General features: G+C 41.0%; 1 protein-coding gene across 1 annotated transcript in view; it reads right to left on the bottom strand.

Moving 5' to 3' along the window:
- Window positions 1–18,820, bottom strand: part of TMIGD1 (transmembrane and immunoglobulin domain containing 1) — a 131,147-nt gene extending 112,327 nt beyond the window's left edge. Inside the window, exon 1 of the mRNA XM_044055435.1 lies at window positions 18,737–18,820. Coding sequence (XP_043911370.1) covers window positions 18,737–18,809 — 73 coding nt within the window. The 5' untranslated portion in view covers window positions 18,810–18,820. The remainder of the gene's footprint in view (window positions 1–18,736) is intronic.
- Window positions 18,821–19,797: the final 977 nt, after the last annotated feature.

Here is a 19,797-nt window from a genome sequence, read left to right as displayed (position 1 = left end):
CCTCATATGCAGGGTGACTAAGGGACCTTTAAGCAGTTGTAAGCGGGTTTGCGCAACTCTTAGCAATACTTAGCTAAGCGCACACATGCGCACACTCGCTTAAACCCGCTTACTACTGCTTACAAGCGCTTACTCCCGCTAACCCCCGCGCTCATTTCTTTGAAAGAAAAGAAAATGGGGCGATAGGAAAGTGGTGAAAAAGGGGCACAAAGAGGGAAAGACAGTAGACAAAACAGCTCAGGATGTGCAGGACGGGTGTAGGGAAGGTCCATAGCTGCCCATTTCTTTAACAGCAACAGCTGTGCATATACTAGTAATTTGGAGGGAATTTTGAAACCTTCCACCCCTGAGAGAGGGGTGAGGACAATGAAGTATGTTGTACTGCCAATTGAATTTCAGTGTCTGTGTCAAGTGGACATTTGTGTAAAATGGGCAGCTATGAACGGGGCGTAATTTTTTTGTGGGAGCAGATTGCCCATTTTTTTTTTCAGGTGAGAGTGGAATGTGAGGTAGGGGAAGTAGGTATGTTGTGGGAGGTAGGTTGGGGAGGTAAACAGACAAGACAAACAAGACACATACAGGGGCAGAATATGACACATGGAGTGGGTGAACACAACTGACGGGGAAGGATGTTTGGAAATCGCAAGCCTATGGGCCCACAGATGGTAACAGTGGAACTGAGATCCCCACCCATGGGCAGTCACCACTGCACCTTCACAGCCTGGAGGGTGGCTGTGCTGGGGGCTGCATATGCACCACAGCCCAGACCCTTCGAAAGGTGACAGTTGGCCCTCCTCTGGCCATGTTTCCCCTGGGGTGACGAGCCCCATCCCCTGCAGCGCTTCCACCCGAAGGTGGCACAGGACCAACGGAGGAGGAGGTCCCAGGCTGGGCACTGGACCTGCTGGTGCCAGGTGCAATCGCCAGCTGAGGTGGGACAGGTGGGTCCACTGGGACCGGCCTTCCCATACGTTCTGTGTTTAGAAGTATTTAATGACAACCTAGCCAACAGCATTCCAAATTAGTTGTAACAGCATGCAGTAATATTCCCTTTAACCCAACACACCAGAGTTCCAACAGTTGAACAGCAAGCATAACACATGCATATATTGAACAACAGTGGACATTCCAACAGCATGCAGGAATGATTGGTGGCAACAGGCCACCAAGATTGTGGTGTTTGAACAGGGCACATGCATCAAAGTTATGCAGATATTTATAAACCAATTGGACATATGTCCCAACAAATGTTTTGAGATTACACATACCCATTGAGGTGTGGAATTGCATTGTTTATGCGCATACAGTAGGGTGTAAAAAGATACCTCCATTAACAACTTATATGAACTTATAGTTTACACTACATTCCTGTTGACTGCAGGTATATATCCACTACATATATTATTACATTGGTCAATGTCCAGTACGTTGTGGGATGTGTTTTGCTAGTTCATTATGTACCTGACCTGTATCTAATATACAAACTGTCCAGGATGCAGATGTTACTGCTACGTATTTATATATTTTATTTATATTCATATGTCTACATATCTGGATGTGTTCAGGTGACATTACCAGTTAAGTTTTAACTGCCCCCTACATTTTTAGCAGCACACTGACATTTCCGGTGCACACAATTACAAGCTACTCATGTGCCAGATTTACCTATACATGCCAGGCTTGAAACTACAGTTGGGGACTGTATATATGCTTAAAAGATACAGCCACTCCCTTCGTACTCTTTCTGTGGGCCTGCCCAAGTGTGGGTTGACAGCGCTTAATACAACACTACTATTTCTATATTGCAAGAGTACATCAACATTTCAAAGAAAGTGACACGGACACACTACAGGTGTTATACCTTTATTAATTAAATTACACACTTCTCTACTGGCTCTCTCATTTATGTGTTATTACAGTACATGCAGACATCTTATTCAGGATGCATTATACCTTCATTTATGGTTTCCATCACTCTTGTTCTGGCTCTCTCAATTATGCTATATAACAATACATGCAGGGAAATAATTCAGGATGTATTATACCTTTATTAATGGGTTACAACACTCTTTTTCAGGCTCTCTCACATTTTACATAACAGTTCATGCAGAGAGGTTATTCAACCCTTATTATACCTTTATTACTGGGCTGAGACACTTTTAGCCAGGCTCTCTCACTTATTTTATAAAACAGTACATGCAGACAAATTACTAACCTGCCTGGTGGTGCAGCTTTAGCAGCCTATCTGCATAGGCTTGCTGATTCGCAGCATGGACACCTGCAGCTGTGAAGTAAATGAAGTGATATTGAGACATATACCTATCCATACTATCTACTACACTAGCAATTTGTACATACTTCAGTCCATGGCTACCTACTCAGTAGTGGGGCATTTTGCATCCCACAGACCTTCTGTATCCATTGCTTCAGTAGGTCCTGCTTGCGTCTCTTCAGGTCTGCATGGTGATGTCTAACCTGCTCACCAGTCCGAGGGACGCCTGTGGCACTGGTGAATTCATGTGCGAGATGTTTCCAGTCCTCCGCTTTGTATTCCATGCCCTGGAACTGGCCCTGCAGGAGGCTAGCATCATGACGATGGATGAGGAGCCAAACCATCAGTTTTGACTCCTCAATGCCCACCGTTGCGCACGGAAGTGAGAGCCCTCTCCGACACTAGCCATTGCTGCTGCAGATGGGAGCTACAATCAGTTATGGCGAGTATTCCCACCTATGGTGCTTAAATATGCCTCATTTCCCGCACTTATTTGTGATTGGCCAGATCTGAAAGTTCTCAACTGAGTGCATACCTGCTTAGCACTGGGTAAACTTTGATTCATATGTATATGTGTGTTGACAGTCCATGAACATCAAATGCTGTCATGGCTTAGTGGATTAGTACTGTGATTATGGTGCACACTATCCCGGGTTCGAGACCTGTCATTGCTTTTTTATTTTACTACTGGCCTGACCAGTAGGGGGTGTGGCTGTGTTTAGCCAACTTTGCTCAGCTTTGCCCAACGTTGCTCTACGTTGCCCGATATTGCCCGACGTTGCGCTAGTTGGCGCAGTGCGCAGCTCCGGTCAAAGCTATTGCGCTAGTTAAACCAGTGCTTAGCTATGGGCAATTATTCTTAAATGTGCTTAATACTGGTAAACGTTGCTTAGCAGTGCTTCACATTGCTTAAGATAGGTTACTTATGCATTCATTATTATGCATGACTGTTTCACTTTCTTATTTATATTTAAAATATCGTTCACCACTACATAGTCTATTTCAATGCATTTTAATATAATTTAAAAGGTATATGTCAGGAATTATTTTTATGCACGGATTTCCTACAGAAAAAGGAGAGGGAAGTGGTGGGACTCGAACCGGGAATGCCTCCTCTTGCGAAGGCTCTACCACTACACTATTGCTATTTGGCTTAATTTGCATATAAGTGGTTTATTATCCTCTTTGATGTCTAAACTGCTAACTGTAGCTAAGCAATGGGCACACCCACGCACACATGCGCAAATACAGGCAGCTATATCGGGAATAATAAAAAAAATTTGTTTTACATTTTATTTCATTTGTACAGGGCATTTTAATGAGGGGGAGTGTAGTGTTGGGGGTATACACATTTGAGCGGACTCGCTCATATCTCCTGACATTTGCAGAGTTAGGCACTTGCAGGGGCGTGGATGTTTGGACTGTTCGGCAGTCTGACACACCCCCTGCACTCCTACATGCTCCGTGTTAGCCTGGGAGTTGAGTCAGAGCGCCCTCATGCATATGCATGACACGCTGACATCTAACTCTTAGACGGCAGTCTCCGAGTAGGACTTCGTTCATCCTACACGGAGGATTACTGAATCCCCCCCAGTATTATGATCAGTGTTAATTACAAAAAATATAACCATGGGTGGGGGACAGAAAGACCCAATGTTCGTTAACATGTAACCAAGAAATTGCAATTTCCCAGCTGGATTTTGTTCTATTTGTTTTAAGCTGTTCTGAGTAATGTATTTAATTAATATTTGATTATATATGTTTGATGTTATATGATTAACCAATATTTGTGTAATTAAAAAGATCATAAGGCTTACATTTATATTAATATGATAACCCAAGAGAATCAACACTCACAAGATGTAAAACAACCTGGACACGAAAACTGAATTTTGAATCTCTTTATTCCACAGGTTTAGGGCTTTCATCCAACTTCTGTTGGACTTCTTCAGAACAGGTAATCATACACCCCTCAACAATTAACAATCAGGCAATTGAAAATGCACTTGTAATTCATTAAAATTAATAAATATAATGAATCAACAATCCTAACCATTTGTTAAACACTAGTGCTAAATCTGTGGAATAAAGAGATTCAAAATTCAGTTTTCGTGTCCAGGTTGCTTTACATTTGTATTAATATGTTTTGGTGATTAGTCAAGAAATCTATAGGAGACATAGTCAGTGTACATCATATTTCAATAATATTATATTCAGTGTGCTGATATTAACTACTGTATACGTCATTTTTCATCCTGAGTAGATTTCTTGGCTCTGTGGATTAGGTATTATTTTACAGAGTTTGAGACCCCCCCACCACCTACCTCATTAGGGCTACACACTGGAATTGTTGGTACACAGTTTGGATGTTTAGACCACATTTCAGTAGTACAGATACTGACATCCTCCAAAGACAAGCTACTAAATCACCCTTTTAACTGTGGAAATTTCTTGCATTTAGCAAAGGTACGTTCATCTCCACTTTGTTGTTTACCTTGTATAGTTTTCATTAATGTTTTTTTTATCTTAGAATTTAATTAAGTCTAAAAGAGGACTTTGTGGAGATTAAATACAGACTGTTCAGTAATTTTACTCCTTGGGGAGAGCAGTCTGGCTGGCTGTACTTCTTATTTTGGACTGACATGCACCAAAAACCCAGTCTAGGACACCATGACCTTATCCAACAGTTTGCCATGATATTTAAGTGCCATTCCGGTTGGTAGAAGCATTTTACTAATTAACGTATTTGTTTGTTTGTTTTTCCTGCTTTTCAATGCTATGAAATGTTTACATTTATTAAGCATTTCGAAGCAGATTTCTACTCTGTGCTTACAATAACTTAAAAGATTCTTTGTCTACTTCCTTTTAGTTTTAGCCTAACTGCTTTTAGTTCATGAATGTTTGAAGGTACTTGCCAGTACACACTGGATGGAATGAAAGAGAAATTTGGGATAGAGGATTACACACAGACTGCATTTTGGGTATAATGAATGAGTAGCTGGAGATACTGAATTACGTCTGAATAATGGGAAAAGCAAAATACTGCATTTGTAGCTAGAATAAAGGTATACAGAGTATATTTTAATGAAAATTAATTGAAGTGTTTGGAATAAAATAATGAGAGCATAAAGTGTTTAAAAAATAATGACAGGGAATAATAGAACAACTGAGGACAATTATTACAATTTGGAAAACATATAATTTATCTTTCAGTAAAACAATTTATTTACTAAGATTTATATTAAGAGAGAGAAAGCATATTTAGCATGAGTACACTTTACAAAGGGATTTGGAAAAGGAGGTGCTGTTTGTTTTAAAGTTAGATGGGGTTCCAAATTAAATCCAGTAACGACTACAATTTTGCTTAGAAAAGAATGACAAGATACAATATGATAACTCCAGCAATCTGCTACAGTATGTAGGTTTATTCAATTTATTGAATACTATAGTTACCAGTAAAGATACACTTGTGAGTTAAACAATGTAGTAAATATTAGGAGATATAAAATGATTAGAAGGAATGTGTGATGAAGAAAAAATGTAAGAGAGGAAGAAAATGCACAGGAACTATTGGATATGTAATTATGGTAACTTATAGAAGAAGAATGTTTATAGTTTATACATATATATATATATGTGTGTGTGTGTGTGTGTGTGTGTGTGTGTGTGTGTGCATGTGTGTGCTATAAAACGAGTGCTTATATATTAAGTGATCAACAAAACTATAAACAAGTACCAGTCTGAAACTTTGCCTGTCCATTGAACCCCACACTACTGAATTTCCTTAAAATTTAGAAATACAGATGCCACTTATATCCTACCTCAGAGAGGGTACGACAGTAGGGAAACGTGCATATCCTACTGTTCCTCAATCACACACAAAAACACACCTCCCTGTCAATTAACTAGTGGGTCAATTAAAATACATTTATACAGCTGCAATTGGCCATAAGGTAAATTGTCAAAAGTGGGTGAATCCAAAAATGTGTCATGGAAGAAATTTTATTTTATGATGGGGTGGGAACTGTTGATTTAGAAGAGCAAATAAAGATAAAAAAAACAGCTTGTATCTTGGCTCTGTAGAACAGCGGGATGAAGCTCTGAGTATGACGAAAATGGCTGGTGTGTAAATAGTGGCTCAACTGCTAGAAAAAACATGCAGAGGGGAATGAAAACAAGTGTCCAATAATGGTTCACCCATTCTGTAGGGATGGAGAGGTGGTTCCAGTCATTTTTTGCCACAGTGCCAGGGGATGCTTACTTGACACTTAAAAGCCATGTTCCACAGGATGTGAATTTTGTGTTACCAAGCCACTGACAACAGACTTCATTAGCATATGTGTAGTAAAATGCATGCATATTGCAAGGTGTGGCCCACCTCCATGGTAAAGTAGGTGCTCACACCAGCCACCTGGGGGAAGAGTTAGTGCTCAGAAAAAAGTACCTCAGTCATACATGCTAATGGGGGCTTCCTATGGATAGTCCTGTGAAAGGCCAGGAGAAGTGGCACCAGTGGAGTTTGAGAAAGGGAGAGGACTCATGGTAATACTGGCCTTCCTCTGTAGGTCTCTTGGGCTGCTAATCCAGATGGCCTGGGACGGAGAAGCTTGACCACCGTAAGGCTGATGGTTAGTCATCTAACACAGCACAAATGCCTTTCACACTAGCTTGGAAGTTGGTTCTCTCAGTCAGCTTTTGCCCAAGTCAGTGGCCACAATGTCACTGATAAGGAATGAGTGGGCTATGACTCATTAGAGGAGCTGATGGAAAGAAGACAGGATAGCAAAAAATCATATAGAAAAGAATGCTTGTGAGACATGTTTGGAGAGTGACCCATGAGAAATGACCAGCTAAAACTTAATATGAAATATGAATGTGTATAAGAAAGGTCATATACACATGACGGGCATGGGGGTGAAGAATCTAAGGAGCATTTTTTTTATATGCACAAAAATTAAGGGTTTTGGGGAAGGACTAACTAGGGAAATAGGTTATAGACATAAAAGAAAAAAAACTGTATATGGATATTTTTGAGTACAGATTGAATGCAACCATAGATAGGCATGATATAAATTTGATGATGCGTGTTTAATAATATATTTATAAAAAAATTGGATAAGTAGATATTTGTATGTATAAGATCTGAAATATGAAAAGGAAGGTAAAATAACTGTTGCTTTATGTTACGATGAAGAAAATATAAAAATTATGTTGCTTTTATGATAAATAATTGTTTATTGGATTAAAAAAGTAAAGCCCTACACTTTTCTGTAAGTGCTATAGGATCTTTCAAATTCACCCAACCAGCCACTAGGTCAGGCAAATAAGAAATCATTTAACATCTCATCCAAACATCTAAAAGAAGTTTAAGTCAGATGACATCATGGTGATTATTTGCAATAGTCTTACCTATTCTGTTAGCCAATGAAACTGGTTTACACCCTGTTTGTTTGTTTAAGTTTGGCTTTTTCTTTTTACTGAACTTGTTTCAGACAGTTTTTGCTTATATAACTTACTGCAACACTTTTGTTGACTCTAGTTGGTATGTCATGGTGACACATGATTAGGTCATACTTGTTTGACTACATTCCATACTGGTTTCTTTTTGTGTTTGCTGTGTTTCCCTAGTAACAACTGTAACTAATTTGATAATGTTGGCAACAGGAGCAGAACAAAAAACTTAAAACACATTTGAATGATAATGCTATCACTAGTTACTCCACAACAAACCAACACAAGGTTTATAAACACCAGGCTATTGTCCATATACATATTTAACTAAATTCATAACAAAACACTTATCAGATACAAACATACACATATCATCTGTCATGCCTTTCTAAGCAGAAATAATCAAAAACAGATTTATATACATCATCCCCTGGCAATCCCATACCAACAAAATGAAAACCAGAATAAGGTTTAAGAGTTCTGTATACAACCTTCTCACTTCTGTACCTTTTTATAACACAGTACATAAATAAAACAAACATCCTCAAATCTCTGTTTTGACATTTCATGAACGTGGGTGTGAAAAACAAAACCATTGTAGGAAGCTTTAAGCTTAACCATTTCCCCCAACTATCTCTTCATGTAAGTTAAACTGGCACAGATTTCTATAATATTTCTCTTTTAGAATATTCTTAGACTAACCATGAGGATTTAAATTAATCTAAGCCAAAGTTAACTTGTAGCCAAGAACATCTATATATACCTAATACCGTACCCAAACAGAAGCAGAATTAAGATTTGTTTTAAATAACTGCTTCCCCTTCAGTGAAACATAAAACAGGAAAACAAAGAAAATAATATATGCCCCCTCTTTCTCTCCTTTACTTAACTTAGACATAATAAAATGATGAAAACAAACACATGCAATTTCTCTAAATAGATAACTTAACCCAAATGCATTAAATACTTAGCAGAAGAAAATTTGCTTATAGCTACGTCTGTCTTTACATTAATAAAGTCCATGAAACTTGGATTCTGAAAAATGAGATCCCAGAGATTCTGAGAAATAAGAACACACACACACACACGCGCACACACACACACACACACACACACACACACACACACACACACACACACACACACACACACACACACACACACCAATATGGTTATACTAGCCATATTCAAATCAGAATCATTCTTATACTAAGTATATAGTAAGATAATAAGCAAAACATAATAAGGCATTTTTATTGAAATAATCACTGAAATTCACTTCAAAACTGAAAACAAAGTTTGAAATTCCTTTGCTTGCTAGCAGGACTAAGATGAGGGGGAGTTTAAAAACTATATAACTGTAAGCCTCAACTCTGTTCCAAAAACAGTCATGGAAAAAGTTTTAAAAGATCCTATTTAACTATTTTGAAGATGACTTCCTATAGGGCAACCATAAAAAACATCCAGCCAAACAAACTTATTGTATGACAGATTTGGAAGTGGATAAAGGAACCATATAGATTTATTAAACCCTTGACATCTGCAAAAATCTTCAATGTGGTACTTCTCAAAAAGTTACTGAACACATCTGAGTCATGAAATAGTGATATAAGTAACTAATTATGGAGGAGAATTTAGTGGTCATTGTGAAGAGCAGAACATGAAACAAAATGGTATTTAGTAAATTTTCCCAGGGGTCATTCTAAACTTTTGACTTTTTATCCTATTTGTGTCTGACATTGTCATGAGATTTAAAAAAAACAACAAAAAGTGTTTTATGAAAGACACGAGTAGATTCAAAGAGATCTAAACAGAATTTAAGATAGGCCTAACAAATAAAATTTGTGGAGGAGACAAGTAACATAAGATGTTAAGTTGTCAATCTCGCCTTCGTTCTTACTGGTTGGGATCAGAGTCGATCCTCGGCTCCGACTCGGCCATCTTCAATAGAGCGAGAGCTGTTTACTGGCTCAAGGCTACCCCTTATCCCATGATGCCTAGCGCTAGCTACCCAGATCTCGTTTGCCGCTTCAGCTGCGAGGTTCCTGGATACTGGCTCAGGCTCGTATATCTTTATTAATCTGCCTTTTTTCATCAGATTAGTGTTTTTTGGTATAGTAGTTGTTGTTCTTTCATAGTCTATTAATTTTATATTTAGTTTAAAGTGTTTAGTGTATTGTAGCTTTTTTCCTTAGAACTCATTTAAGTTAGAGAGTTCTCCCCTCCCCCCTACCCCTCTGTTGTAGTGTTAAGTAGCCGTTTAAGTTAGAGGCTTCCTAGTCTTTATAAAAAAAAAAAAAAAAAAATCTATCTAATTCTGTGTTATTTTTTGTGGTAGCGTTCCGTTTTATTTTCTCTTAAGTGTTGTCTGGCTTGTTGGCCAAAGTAGTCTTTAGAATGTGATTACTCTTTTTCTTTGGATATGTCTAAGGAATCCAAAGTGTCGGGATTCAAGAAGTGTGATGCATGCTGTCAGAAAATGTCTCTGACAGATAGGCACACTTCTTGCGTCTATTGTCTAGGCGCAGTACACCTGCAGGACTCTTGTTCTATATGCCATGCATTTAGCCCAAGAGTTCTGCAGGAGCGCAAGAACAAACTTATTTTGAGGGGTCTTCTCAAGCCTCAGGATTCACTGGCCAAGGCTCAGCCAGTGAAATCCCCTAAACAGGCCAAATCATCGGCTCCCAGCTCGGAGCCGTCATCGGCCCTAGTCTTGCCTTCTACTTCGGTTCCGGCTGGAACCGAGGAATCTGCTTCCTCGTCGGCTCCAATAGTACCCTCGGAGCCATCAAGGATCCAAAAAAGGCTGAGGTCCCCTTCACTAGAGTCCATTCATTCGGTTCCTCAGTCTCCCCTCTTGTAGAGTGACCGTAGTCAAGATCTTCACACTCCTCTTGGTCCTCTAGGCTCTCAGACCATGACGTGGAGAGAGTGGTCAGTAGGTTGTTGAAGTCGCAGGCACTGGCCAAAATGTTGTCCAGCCCTCCTCATCAGGTGTTGGCTCTGTCCGTTTCTATCGATGTTCCTTCTCCGACTCCATTGAGCTTGGAGCCGGAGTTTATTGGGGTTCGAGTCGTGGAACCGTCGGCTCCGATAACAATCTCTCCTTCAGATCCATCGTCAGCTCTGATCCTCTCGATGATGCTTTCCGTCAAGGGATCTGGGTGCCAAGACTCCCTCATTGGCTCAGAGGGGGCAAGTGGCATCAGACCCTTGTCCGACCCCGCTCTCCCTCTCGGAGCATTGGTGCAGGAGAGCTTGGCTCCTACATCGACCTCGGAGCCATCTCCCTTGGTGCGGAGGATGACTCTGGTCTCCTCGGAGCCAGAGCCTTCTCTGCATCGTGGCAGGGATGCCTTCAATGTCATGAGGAGTGTGCTGGCCTCTGAGTCAGCTCCACCTTCAACCCCATTGGCTCCATCCCCAGTAGTGCCTGTGTCAACTTCTGTCCCTTCTCCAGACCCCAAGCGTGGGGAACCATTGCTCCAGATCACCCCATTGGGTGTTTCCTCTTCTTCTGAGGCCTCCCCTGATCATTCAGAGGAGCCCCCTCGGAAGAAGAAGTGCAAGAGGAAGCACATTGACTCCCCCGAGTCTGTCACTTCAGATACGGATTTGGATGAGTCGAAAGGGTCCCCGAGATCCCCCTCTGAAGATGTTTCCTTCTCGGACATCCTAGAAATGCTTAAGCAGAGGGGGAACTGGAATACCCTAGCCCCTACCGAGGACAAATCTGTATTCCTGGATGCGTTCGGTTCCCAACCTTCCACCTTCTGGGTTTTTCCGCCCTTCGATCCACTAATGTCTGTGGTGGCTCGAAGGGCTTGGTCAGCCCCGGATACAGTGGAACCAACCCTGAGGAGACCAGGCAAGTTTATTACTGCACCCCCTGACAAGCAGTTCCTTACTAAGGGTGTTCCCGTGGATGCCATGGTGGTAGCAGCAGCCACTAAAAAGGAGTTAGAGGAAACTTCTTCCTCTGTCCATCCTCCTAACAAGGAGTCCAGGACTATGGACAGATATGGGAAGCAAATGTTTGCTTCAGCGACCTTTTGCATGAGGTCACTGAATTAGTTATGCCATTTCACCAGGCTTCAGAGGGATCTCCTGAAAGAGCTCGGAAATACCCTGCAGGATCCATCAGCTGAAGGGGCTCAGGCTAAAGCGGCCTCTCAGCTGGCAACCCTTAACTCAGTAGTCAACTCCTCCATGAGGCTCATTTCCTATGCAGCTGATGGGGCGAGTAGAGCCACAGGCACAGGCGTGGCACTTTGGAGACATGCATGGATGCGGCTGTGTAATTTTGCGGAACCCTTCAGAGCGTCATTCACCAACACTCCCTTTGACAGTTCCTTTCTTTGTGGACCACAGGTGAAAGACACTCTTACTAGGTGTGAGCGGGAAGGCAAGACTCTCTCTGCCATGGGAGTCTGTTTTTCCACTCCCTCTAGACCATACCCCAAGGGTCAGAAGAGTGGAAAGATGTGGTTTCGGAAATCCCAGGGAGCTTCGCCTGACACACGTAGTGATTTTTCCTCCAGGGGCAGAGGAGGAAATAAAAATAATAATAGATGCCGCTGTCATGGCAGAGGGGGTCCGCAGAACCAGGGCAGTAGAGAATCCTTCTCTGATAAGCCCTTCCAACATCCCTGAGGGGTTGCCCAACTGCCCGTCTCTGGAGGCAGTCGGGGAAAGACTTTCATTGTACCCAAAAGCCTGGCTAAGCATAACGCAAGACAAATGGGTACATTCAATAATATCCGGAGGTTACAGAATCCCATTTGTTCAACCCCCTTTAACGTCATGCAAGTCCCCCCCAGATGTTCCACCCAATCTGAGGGACCAAGCAGTTATAGAAGTTTCAAAACTGCTAGAAAAAAGAGTCATCCAGGAAGTCCCGTCAGACCAACACGGATCCGGAACTTACTCAAGGTTCTTTTTGGTACCAAAAAAGACAGGGGACTGGAGACCTATTTTGCATCTCAGCAGACTGAACAAGTCTTTTCAAAGAACAAAGTTTTGGATGGTCATGCTACAGTCCATTCTACCCTTTCTGGGTTAGGGCAATTGGATGTGCTCTATAGATCTCCGGGATGCGTACTATCACATCAAAATGGACAAATGCTCCAGGAGGTTCCTTTGCTTCCGGCTGGGAGCCAGTCATTACCAGTTCAGAGCTCTGCCCTTTGGTCTCACCACAGCCCCCAGGGTGTTCACCAAATGTATGGCAGTAGTCACAGCTCACCTGAGGCGTCAAGGATTCAGGGTGTTTCCATATCTAGATGACTGGCTCCTTACTGCTACTACCAGGCATCAACTCCTTCAAGCCAGGGACTATACAATCTCAACTTGCTCCCAGCTATGCATTACCATAAATTTTGAAAAATCTGCCTTGTTGCCCTGTCAGTCTATTACTTATATAGGAGCAGACATAGATACAAGGAGCATGTCCACAAAGCTACCTTTGGACAGGGTGTTTACAATTCGCCAGCAAATTCAAGTCCTCATGCAATTCAAAAGAGTACAAGTCAGGTACGTCCTTCAAACTCTAGGTTCTATGGCAGCAGCAATTCTTCTGATACCTCTGGCTCACTTTCACATGAGAATCCTGCAGTGGCTTCTTTTCACGCAGTGGTCCTTCCAACAGCTCCCCATGTCTCACATGATCATCATTACAGAAGCATGCAAAAGGCACCTTTCCTGGTGGATGGTCTCCCCACTAGTGATTCAGGGCAGACCCTTCATTCAGCCCCCTCCAGTTGCTACAGTGACCACAGACACCTCCCTGATAGGGTGGGGGGCATTATCAGGGAAGGACAGTCCAAGGCACTTGGCAGGCTCACGAGTACCATCTGCATATAAGCGTCCTAGAAATGAGAGCCGTGTTCCTAGCGTTGCAAGCTCTTCAGGATTCTCTTCCTTCTGGGACCATTGCAATTCAAACGGACAACATGTCAGTGGTGTGGTACATCAACAAGCAGGGTGGAACCAGGTCCTACTCCTATGTCGAGAAGAACTCAGACTCTGGCAGTGGGCGATTTCCTCCCAGTGATTTCTGATTGCGACGCACATCCCTGGGACGTCCAACATCATAGCAGACAGGCTCAGCAGAGCTATTCTCATGCCTCACGAGTGGTCTCTGAATCAGGCAGTTGCAGATTTAATCTTCCGCAAATGGGGACAACCTTGCTGAAACCTTTTTGCCACCCCCTTCAACAGCAAATGCAACAAATACTTCTCCTTTCTTCCTCTTCCTGGTCACTCTCCCAGAGATGCTCTAGTCCACGATTGGACTCAGGGACTTCTTTATGCCTTCCCTCCATTTCCCCTGATACCGAAACTCATTCAGAAAGCTATGTTGTTGGGTTGCAAAATGATCCTCATTGCCCCCTACTGGCCTCGACAGATATGATTCCCATTCCTGCACCATTACCTTCTCGAGCAGCCTTGGATTCTGGATCCGATTCCAGACCTACTGATTCATCAATCAGGTGGGCTGCATCAATCCCTTAAAATGCTCCAGCTCACAGCTTGGTTGCTCCACTTCCAACTTTAGCCAGGCTCCCCAGTATTTCCCCGGCTGTATGCAACATTATTGTTTCCTCCCATAAGTCTGCCACTAGGAGTACTTACGCTAGTAAATGGAAAAGTTTTTCTTGTTGGGCAGAGGCTAGGAACATAGATCCCTTCACAGCCCCAATCCACGAAATCTTGGAGTTCCTAACAGAACTCTTTCATTCGGGGTCCGCTTCTGCTACAATCAGGGTTCAATTAGCGGCCATTTCAAATTTTCATGTTGGTTTGTCTAATGCAAACATTATGTCTCCTAAGCTATGTAAAGCATTTCTAAGAGGGACTACTCTCCTTAGACCCCCAGTGAGAGATCCCCCTCCTCCTTGGGACCTTAATTTGGTTTTAACCTCATTAATTATGCCCCCTTTTGAACCGGCAGCTTCCTGCTCCATTAAGTTTTTATCTTGGAAAACTCTCTTTCTGGTAGCTATTACCTCAGCCAGATGTGTCTCTGAACTTCAGGCACTATGCGTCCGACCTCCATACTTAGTTTTTCATAAGGACAGGGTCGCTTGGAGGACTAATCCCTCTTTCCTTCCCAAGGTCTGCTCAGAAAATAATTTGAACCAGTCTATAGTCCTACCTGTGTTTTTCCCTAACCACACCAACAAGGCAGAATACAAGTTACATCAATTGGATGTTCATAGACAGTTGCGTTTTTACCTGCATAGGATGAAGGATATAAGGAAATCTGACCAACTTTTCCTTTCCTATGCTCGGGCCAAACAGGGTCTCCCAGTTTCCAAAGTGACCTTATCCAGGTGGTTGTCTCATATCATTACCTTTATCTATCAACTAAGGAACAAAGACTTGCCAATCAAACCGAAGGGTCATTCTACCAGGGCCTTAGCCACCTCTGTAGCCTTCCAGTCCACTTTGCCCATGGACTCTGTTTGTGCCACTGCTACGTGGGCAAATCCTCATACCTTTATTTCTCATTACAAGTTTGATTTGGTCTCCAGAAGTAGAGCTAACTTTGGTTCCACTGTTCTGAAGAGTCTGTTCCAATGAGCCACCCAGGATTGTAGGTGCTAGGGACGCTGTCCCAACCAGCAAGAACGAAGGCGAGATTGACAACTTAACATAAAGAAGTTATGTGCCTACCATAACGTTCCATGTTAGTTGTCTTCATCTCACCTTCTTTCTTGCATCCCCCCCTCGATCCCCCTAGCCTATTGGACAGAGAGGAGTTCAGTTTTCACTGGCTGAGTGTTCTCTGGTTTGTTTCCTTTACTGACTTAGACAGTAGGACAGGTATGTTTAACCATTTGTTTGGAAGAGTTTCTTCCTATAGCTATGTCTGGGGTTAGCTATTTCAAATGAGATCTGGGTAGCTAGCGCTAGGCATCATGGGATAAGGGGTAGCCTCGAGCCAGTAAACAGCTCTCGAGCTATTGAAGATGGCCGAGTCGGAGCTGAGGATCGGCTCCGATCCCAACCAGCAAGAAAGAAGGCAAGATGAAGACAACTAACATGGAACATTATGGCAGGTACATAACTTCTTTTTTTTGTATACTATGAGGAGAACTGTCTTGGAGACAATAAAGGTGAAGCATGGTAGGGCCTTCATCACACCAAAACTAACTTATTCACAGCAGAATGTCACAGACACAGCTAAGATCATTATTACATGAGGATGCAAATTTTAGGGAACAGCATCTAGAAAAATGGATGTAATCCTACACCTATACAAATTCAAGCAATGTCAACACGTGGACTCATACCACAGAGGAAAGCAGAACCTATCTCCTTGAAACCAATTAATGGAGGACCACAATAATGATTCACATTGTGCACATGTTACAGTATGCAGACAAGTTCAGAAAGCTGTACTTACACTGTCTGGATCAAAGGAACAGAGGTTACATGGTCTGGATCCACAGCATAGCATAGTAACTGGATGGATAGAAAGGATGAAGACAAAAAACAAATGACAGAGCCAGAAGGATGGGCAAACAGTTGTCAGAGAAAGTGAGGAGTACAAACATTATAAAGTTGTTTTCCCCAGTGGAGAGACAGCAACTGCATTCAATTTAATAAACTTTGGGTTGACTTGTTAGAGCTTGATCTCTTTCTGCTGGCTTATTCATGTGTTCTAACCTAAAATGTAAGGAGTTATATAAGCCTATAACCTTTCTTTTTTTCTGAGTTCTACATTTTACTCGGATAAATTATTTTTCATTCTATCTATCTATTTAGATATGTGTAAGTTTATTAATGTATGATATATATATATATATATATATATATATATATATATATATATATATATATATATATATATATATACACACACACACACACATACACATATATATATATATATATATATACACACACACACACACACACACACACACACACACACACACACACACACACACACACACACACATACACACACACACACACACACACATTATTTAATAGCCCACTTGTCTCTACTATCCTCTCAGTAGATATACTCAAAGCAAAATTAGCCTGTAGATGTTTATGTCAAAAGGGATTCAACATTCAATGTATTCTGCTGTTCCTGTCATTATGCTTTGATCTAGTTCACTTCATCAACAGTTCAGATTAAAAAAAAGTTTTTTTGGTCCACTGCATCTCTCAACCCCCTGCTAATTATATATATGATTTCTCCAAATCGCACTTCAGTGGGGAAAGGGACTATTCCTGTAGAGTGCTACATCTCGATGTTTTGCCAGTTTGATCTTATCAACACATTGTTTTGCTGGTCGATATTCCTAGCTGTCAATGAAGTGAACTAGATTCAAGGATAAAGTCAGGAACAGCAGGGTATGTAGAGTAATATATGTGTGTGTGTGTGTGTGTGTGTGTGTGTGTGTGTGTGTGTGTGTACACACACACACACACACACACACACACACACACACACACACACACACACACACACACACACACACACACACATATATGTATGTGGGTTTTGTTTGTGCGCACATACACATATACTGATGCATGCATATATGTTGATGTGTATGACTGTGTATGTTACTACTTGGATGGTCAAACAGATTTCTTCAAAGTCTCTTTCATCTTAGCCACTGATCTCTTCATATCTGTTTGTCTATCTATCTGCACTGACAATCTGCCACTCAATGTATCTATCTAACCAGCACCTATTAGCATACACAAAATAATCACAAAAAGTATAAATTTAATAATTTCTTCACCTCCCAGACCCTGTCATGTCAAAAGCTTTCCCATTACTAATTTAAAGCATGACGTACACAGAAAAGAAATATGGATACAGAAGATGTCTCCTATACGTTTACATTAACTGACAACTACAGAGATAGAATCATCATTACGAGTCATGCCCTGCTTCCTACCTCCCGTACATCTATGCTACCCATGTCACCCTGTGCAAGCAGACTTACACCCAACCCATGGCTAGTCTCTGTCCCTATTATTTTGCTCCTTCCTGACATGAGCTTTCCTATTGCTTCCCAGAGCTTGCATGACTTGCATACTATCTCTCTAATTTTCTTGTGGGACATGCTATACTACTGTATAGCTTCTAAATTTCTGATTCTGGATTGTCAGTATTGTATTTATTGTTTAACTAATATGTTTACCTCACTTATCTAGCATTCTGTGTAAAAACTCTGCTATGGCCTTGCATTCCTTATGTGAACTCAGAACATGCATTTTTGTTACATTTGCTGCTAAATACTTGTACAGTAATTAAATTGTTCTGTAATGGAGCTTTTCTCCCTGAGTCTCCAATGAAAACAGGTTTCTAACCCAATCGGACACTACCTGGTTAACAAATGAAAATAAATAAATAAAACCTTACAGTTCCTCTGAATCCCTGTTCTGTTACAAATATTTAAAGTGTAATAATTTTACCAAGCAAAACTGACATATAAAAAGCACCCCATATTCCTAGCAAACCAATCTACACACACAAATATACCCCCATAACTATGTTAAAATAAATTACTTCACCTCTAAATAATTCAGACCTCTACATGCATAAATGCATTAATATGTAAGCAATTCAAAACGTAAAAATTAGTATCTTTCCTTTAAGTACAGTGATGATCCAGACAGCCCCCCACCCCCAGTGAGTTCATTTTCTTGTATATCTATTGTATTTGTTCCCATCCTTCCCCTGTCTTGGTTCAGCTTTCCATAATGCAAGCACAGACAGTAGCAGAAAAATGTTAAACGCAGCAGACATACTCAACAGTCATATTTCAATGAGTCACTGAAAAAAAATCAGAAATCTGATCTATTGTTATGGTTGAATCTACTTGCATCAAAAATTACAATGTTTCTGAGTTTAGAGGTCCAATCCCATTATTTATTTTATTACAGTAGGTTCTTGCCCTGTTAACAAAAACTCTTATTAAACATGATTATTTTCAGAAAAAAATTGTCACATTAGAACACTGCTTATTTCCTTACCTGTCACCCCAGAGATGAAAAGCAGCAGTAGACAGGGACAGAACATTTGGAGCATAACCCAGGCTGTCTTCATGGTCACAGAGGTCAGCTGTGAAGGGCAATGAAAAATAATATCACTTTACTCTCTCAAATATTTGAATTACAAGGAACAAAAATTAAACATTTCAGCCCCAAGCAGCATCATACCATGAGGTACCTTTGGAGGAAGTTGCAATCCCTTTTCTAAATTTTAAAATCATCTTTTTAAATATTTATTTCCATAATTTTCAATACATTTTCTGATGTTGTGCATCATACTCGTACCTGTGTAAAGTACTACTCCATTTTTGTCTGCCCATATCAGACAGCACTTAGGTAATCTTTCATCCAGCATCATACACATGTTTACGAGTAACCAAACAAATCAAAGTGTGTGTCTGTCATACTTCTGGCATTTTCATTTTATGAAGCTAGTCATTCTATAGGAGTGTGATTTATTTTAGAGAACAGCCTTGTCGTTTCTGAGCTGTGGCATTACTTTTTTTCCTGTAACCACTTCTAACTGTTAAATAACACAGTACAACTAGCCAGTAAATTAACATTAATTGGTCTGGTGTATCCTGCTGCCATTATCTGAAAGCCTCAACATTTTCTGACAAGACACAGTAAGTTCCCTTCTCTACTTCTTACCTCCAAGGTTTCTTCTTACTTCTGTGATTTCCTGTAGGGGAAGAACTGGAATTATAAGTTTTCAGAAGGTATGCCATCTGAGTATTTTATTACCTCGTGGTTTTTAAAGTCACTTAGTTCAAGGTCTCCTCTGTTTTACATATTTTTATGAGGCAATGAGTAAATACGACATGTCATTCGAGAAACCAAGGCTTCTGTATTTAGACAGTAGTTTATAGACCTTGGAGAATGGAATTATGCTTTTATAGAGGTCTTTCACCTTCATTGCATACCGCTTGAAAGTATGAGACTTGCTCACACACTGATTTCTCTTATTTTATTTGATCAATGTCCGTAAGCGCCACATGTTAAAAGGAAGCTTGTACATACCTAGGTTTTCACACTACAGCTGC

This window comes from Protopterus annectens, chromosome 13.part0 (genome assembly GCF_019279795.1).
Source record: "Protopterus annectens isolate FY-2018-M chromosome 13.part0, PAN1.0, whole genome shotgun sequence".
Classification (NCBI taxonomy): domain Eukaryota; kingdom Metazoa; phylum Chordata; order Ceratodontiformes; family Protopteridae; genus Protopterus; species Protopterus annectens.
The sequence above is the reverse complement of the archived record's forward strand: the minus strand, read 5'-3'. Positions and strand labels throughout refer to the sequence as shown.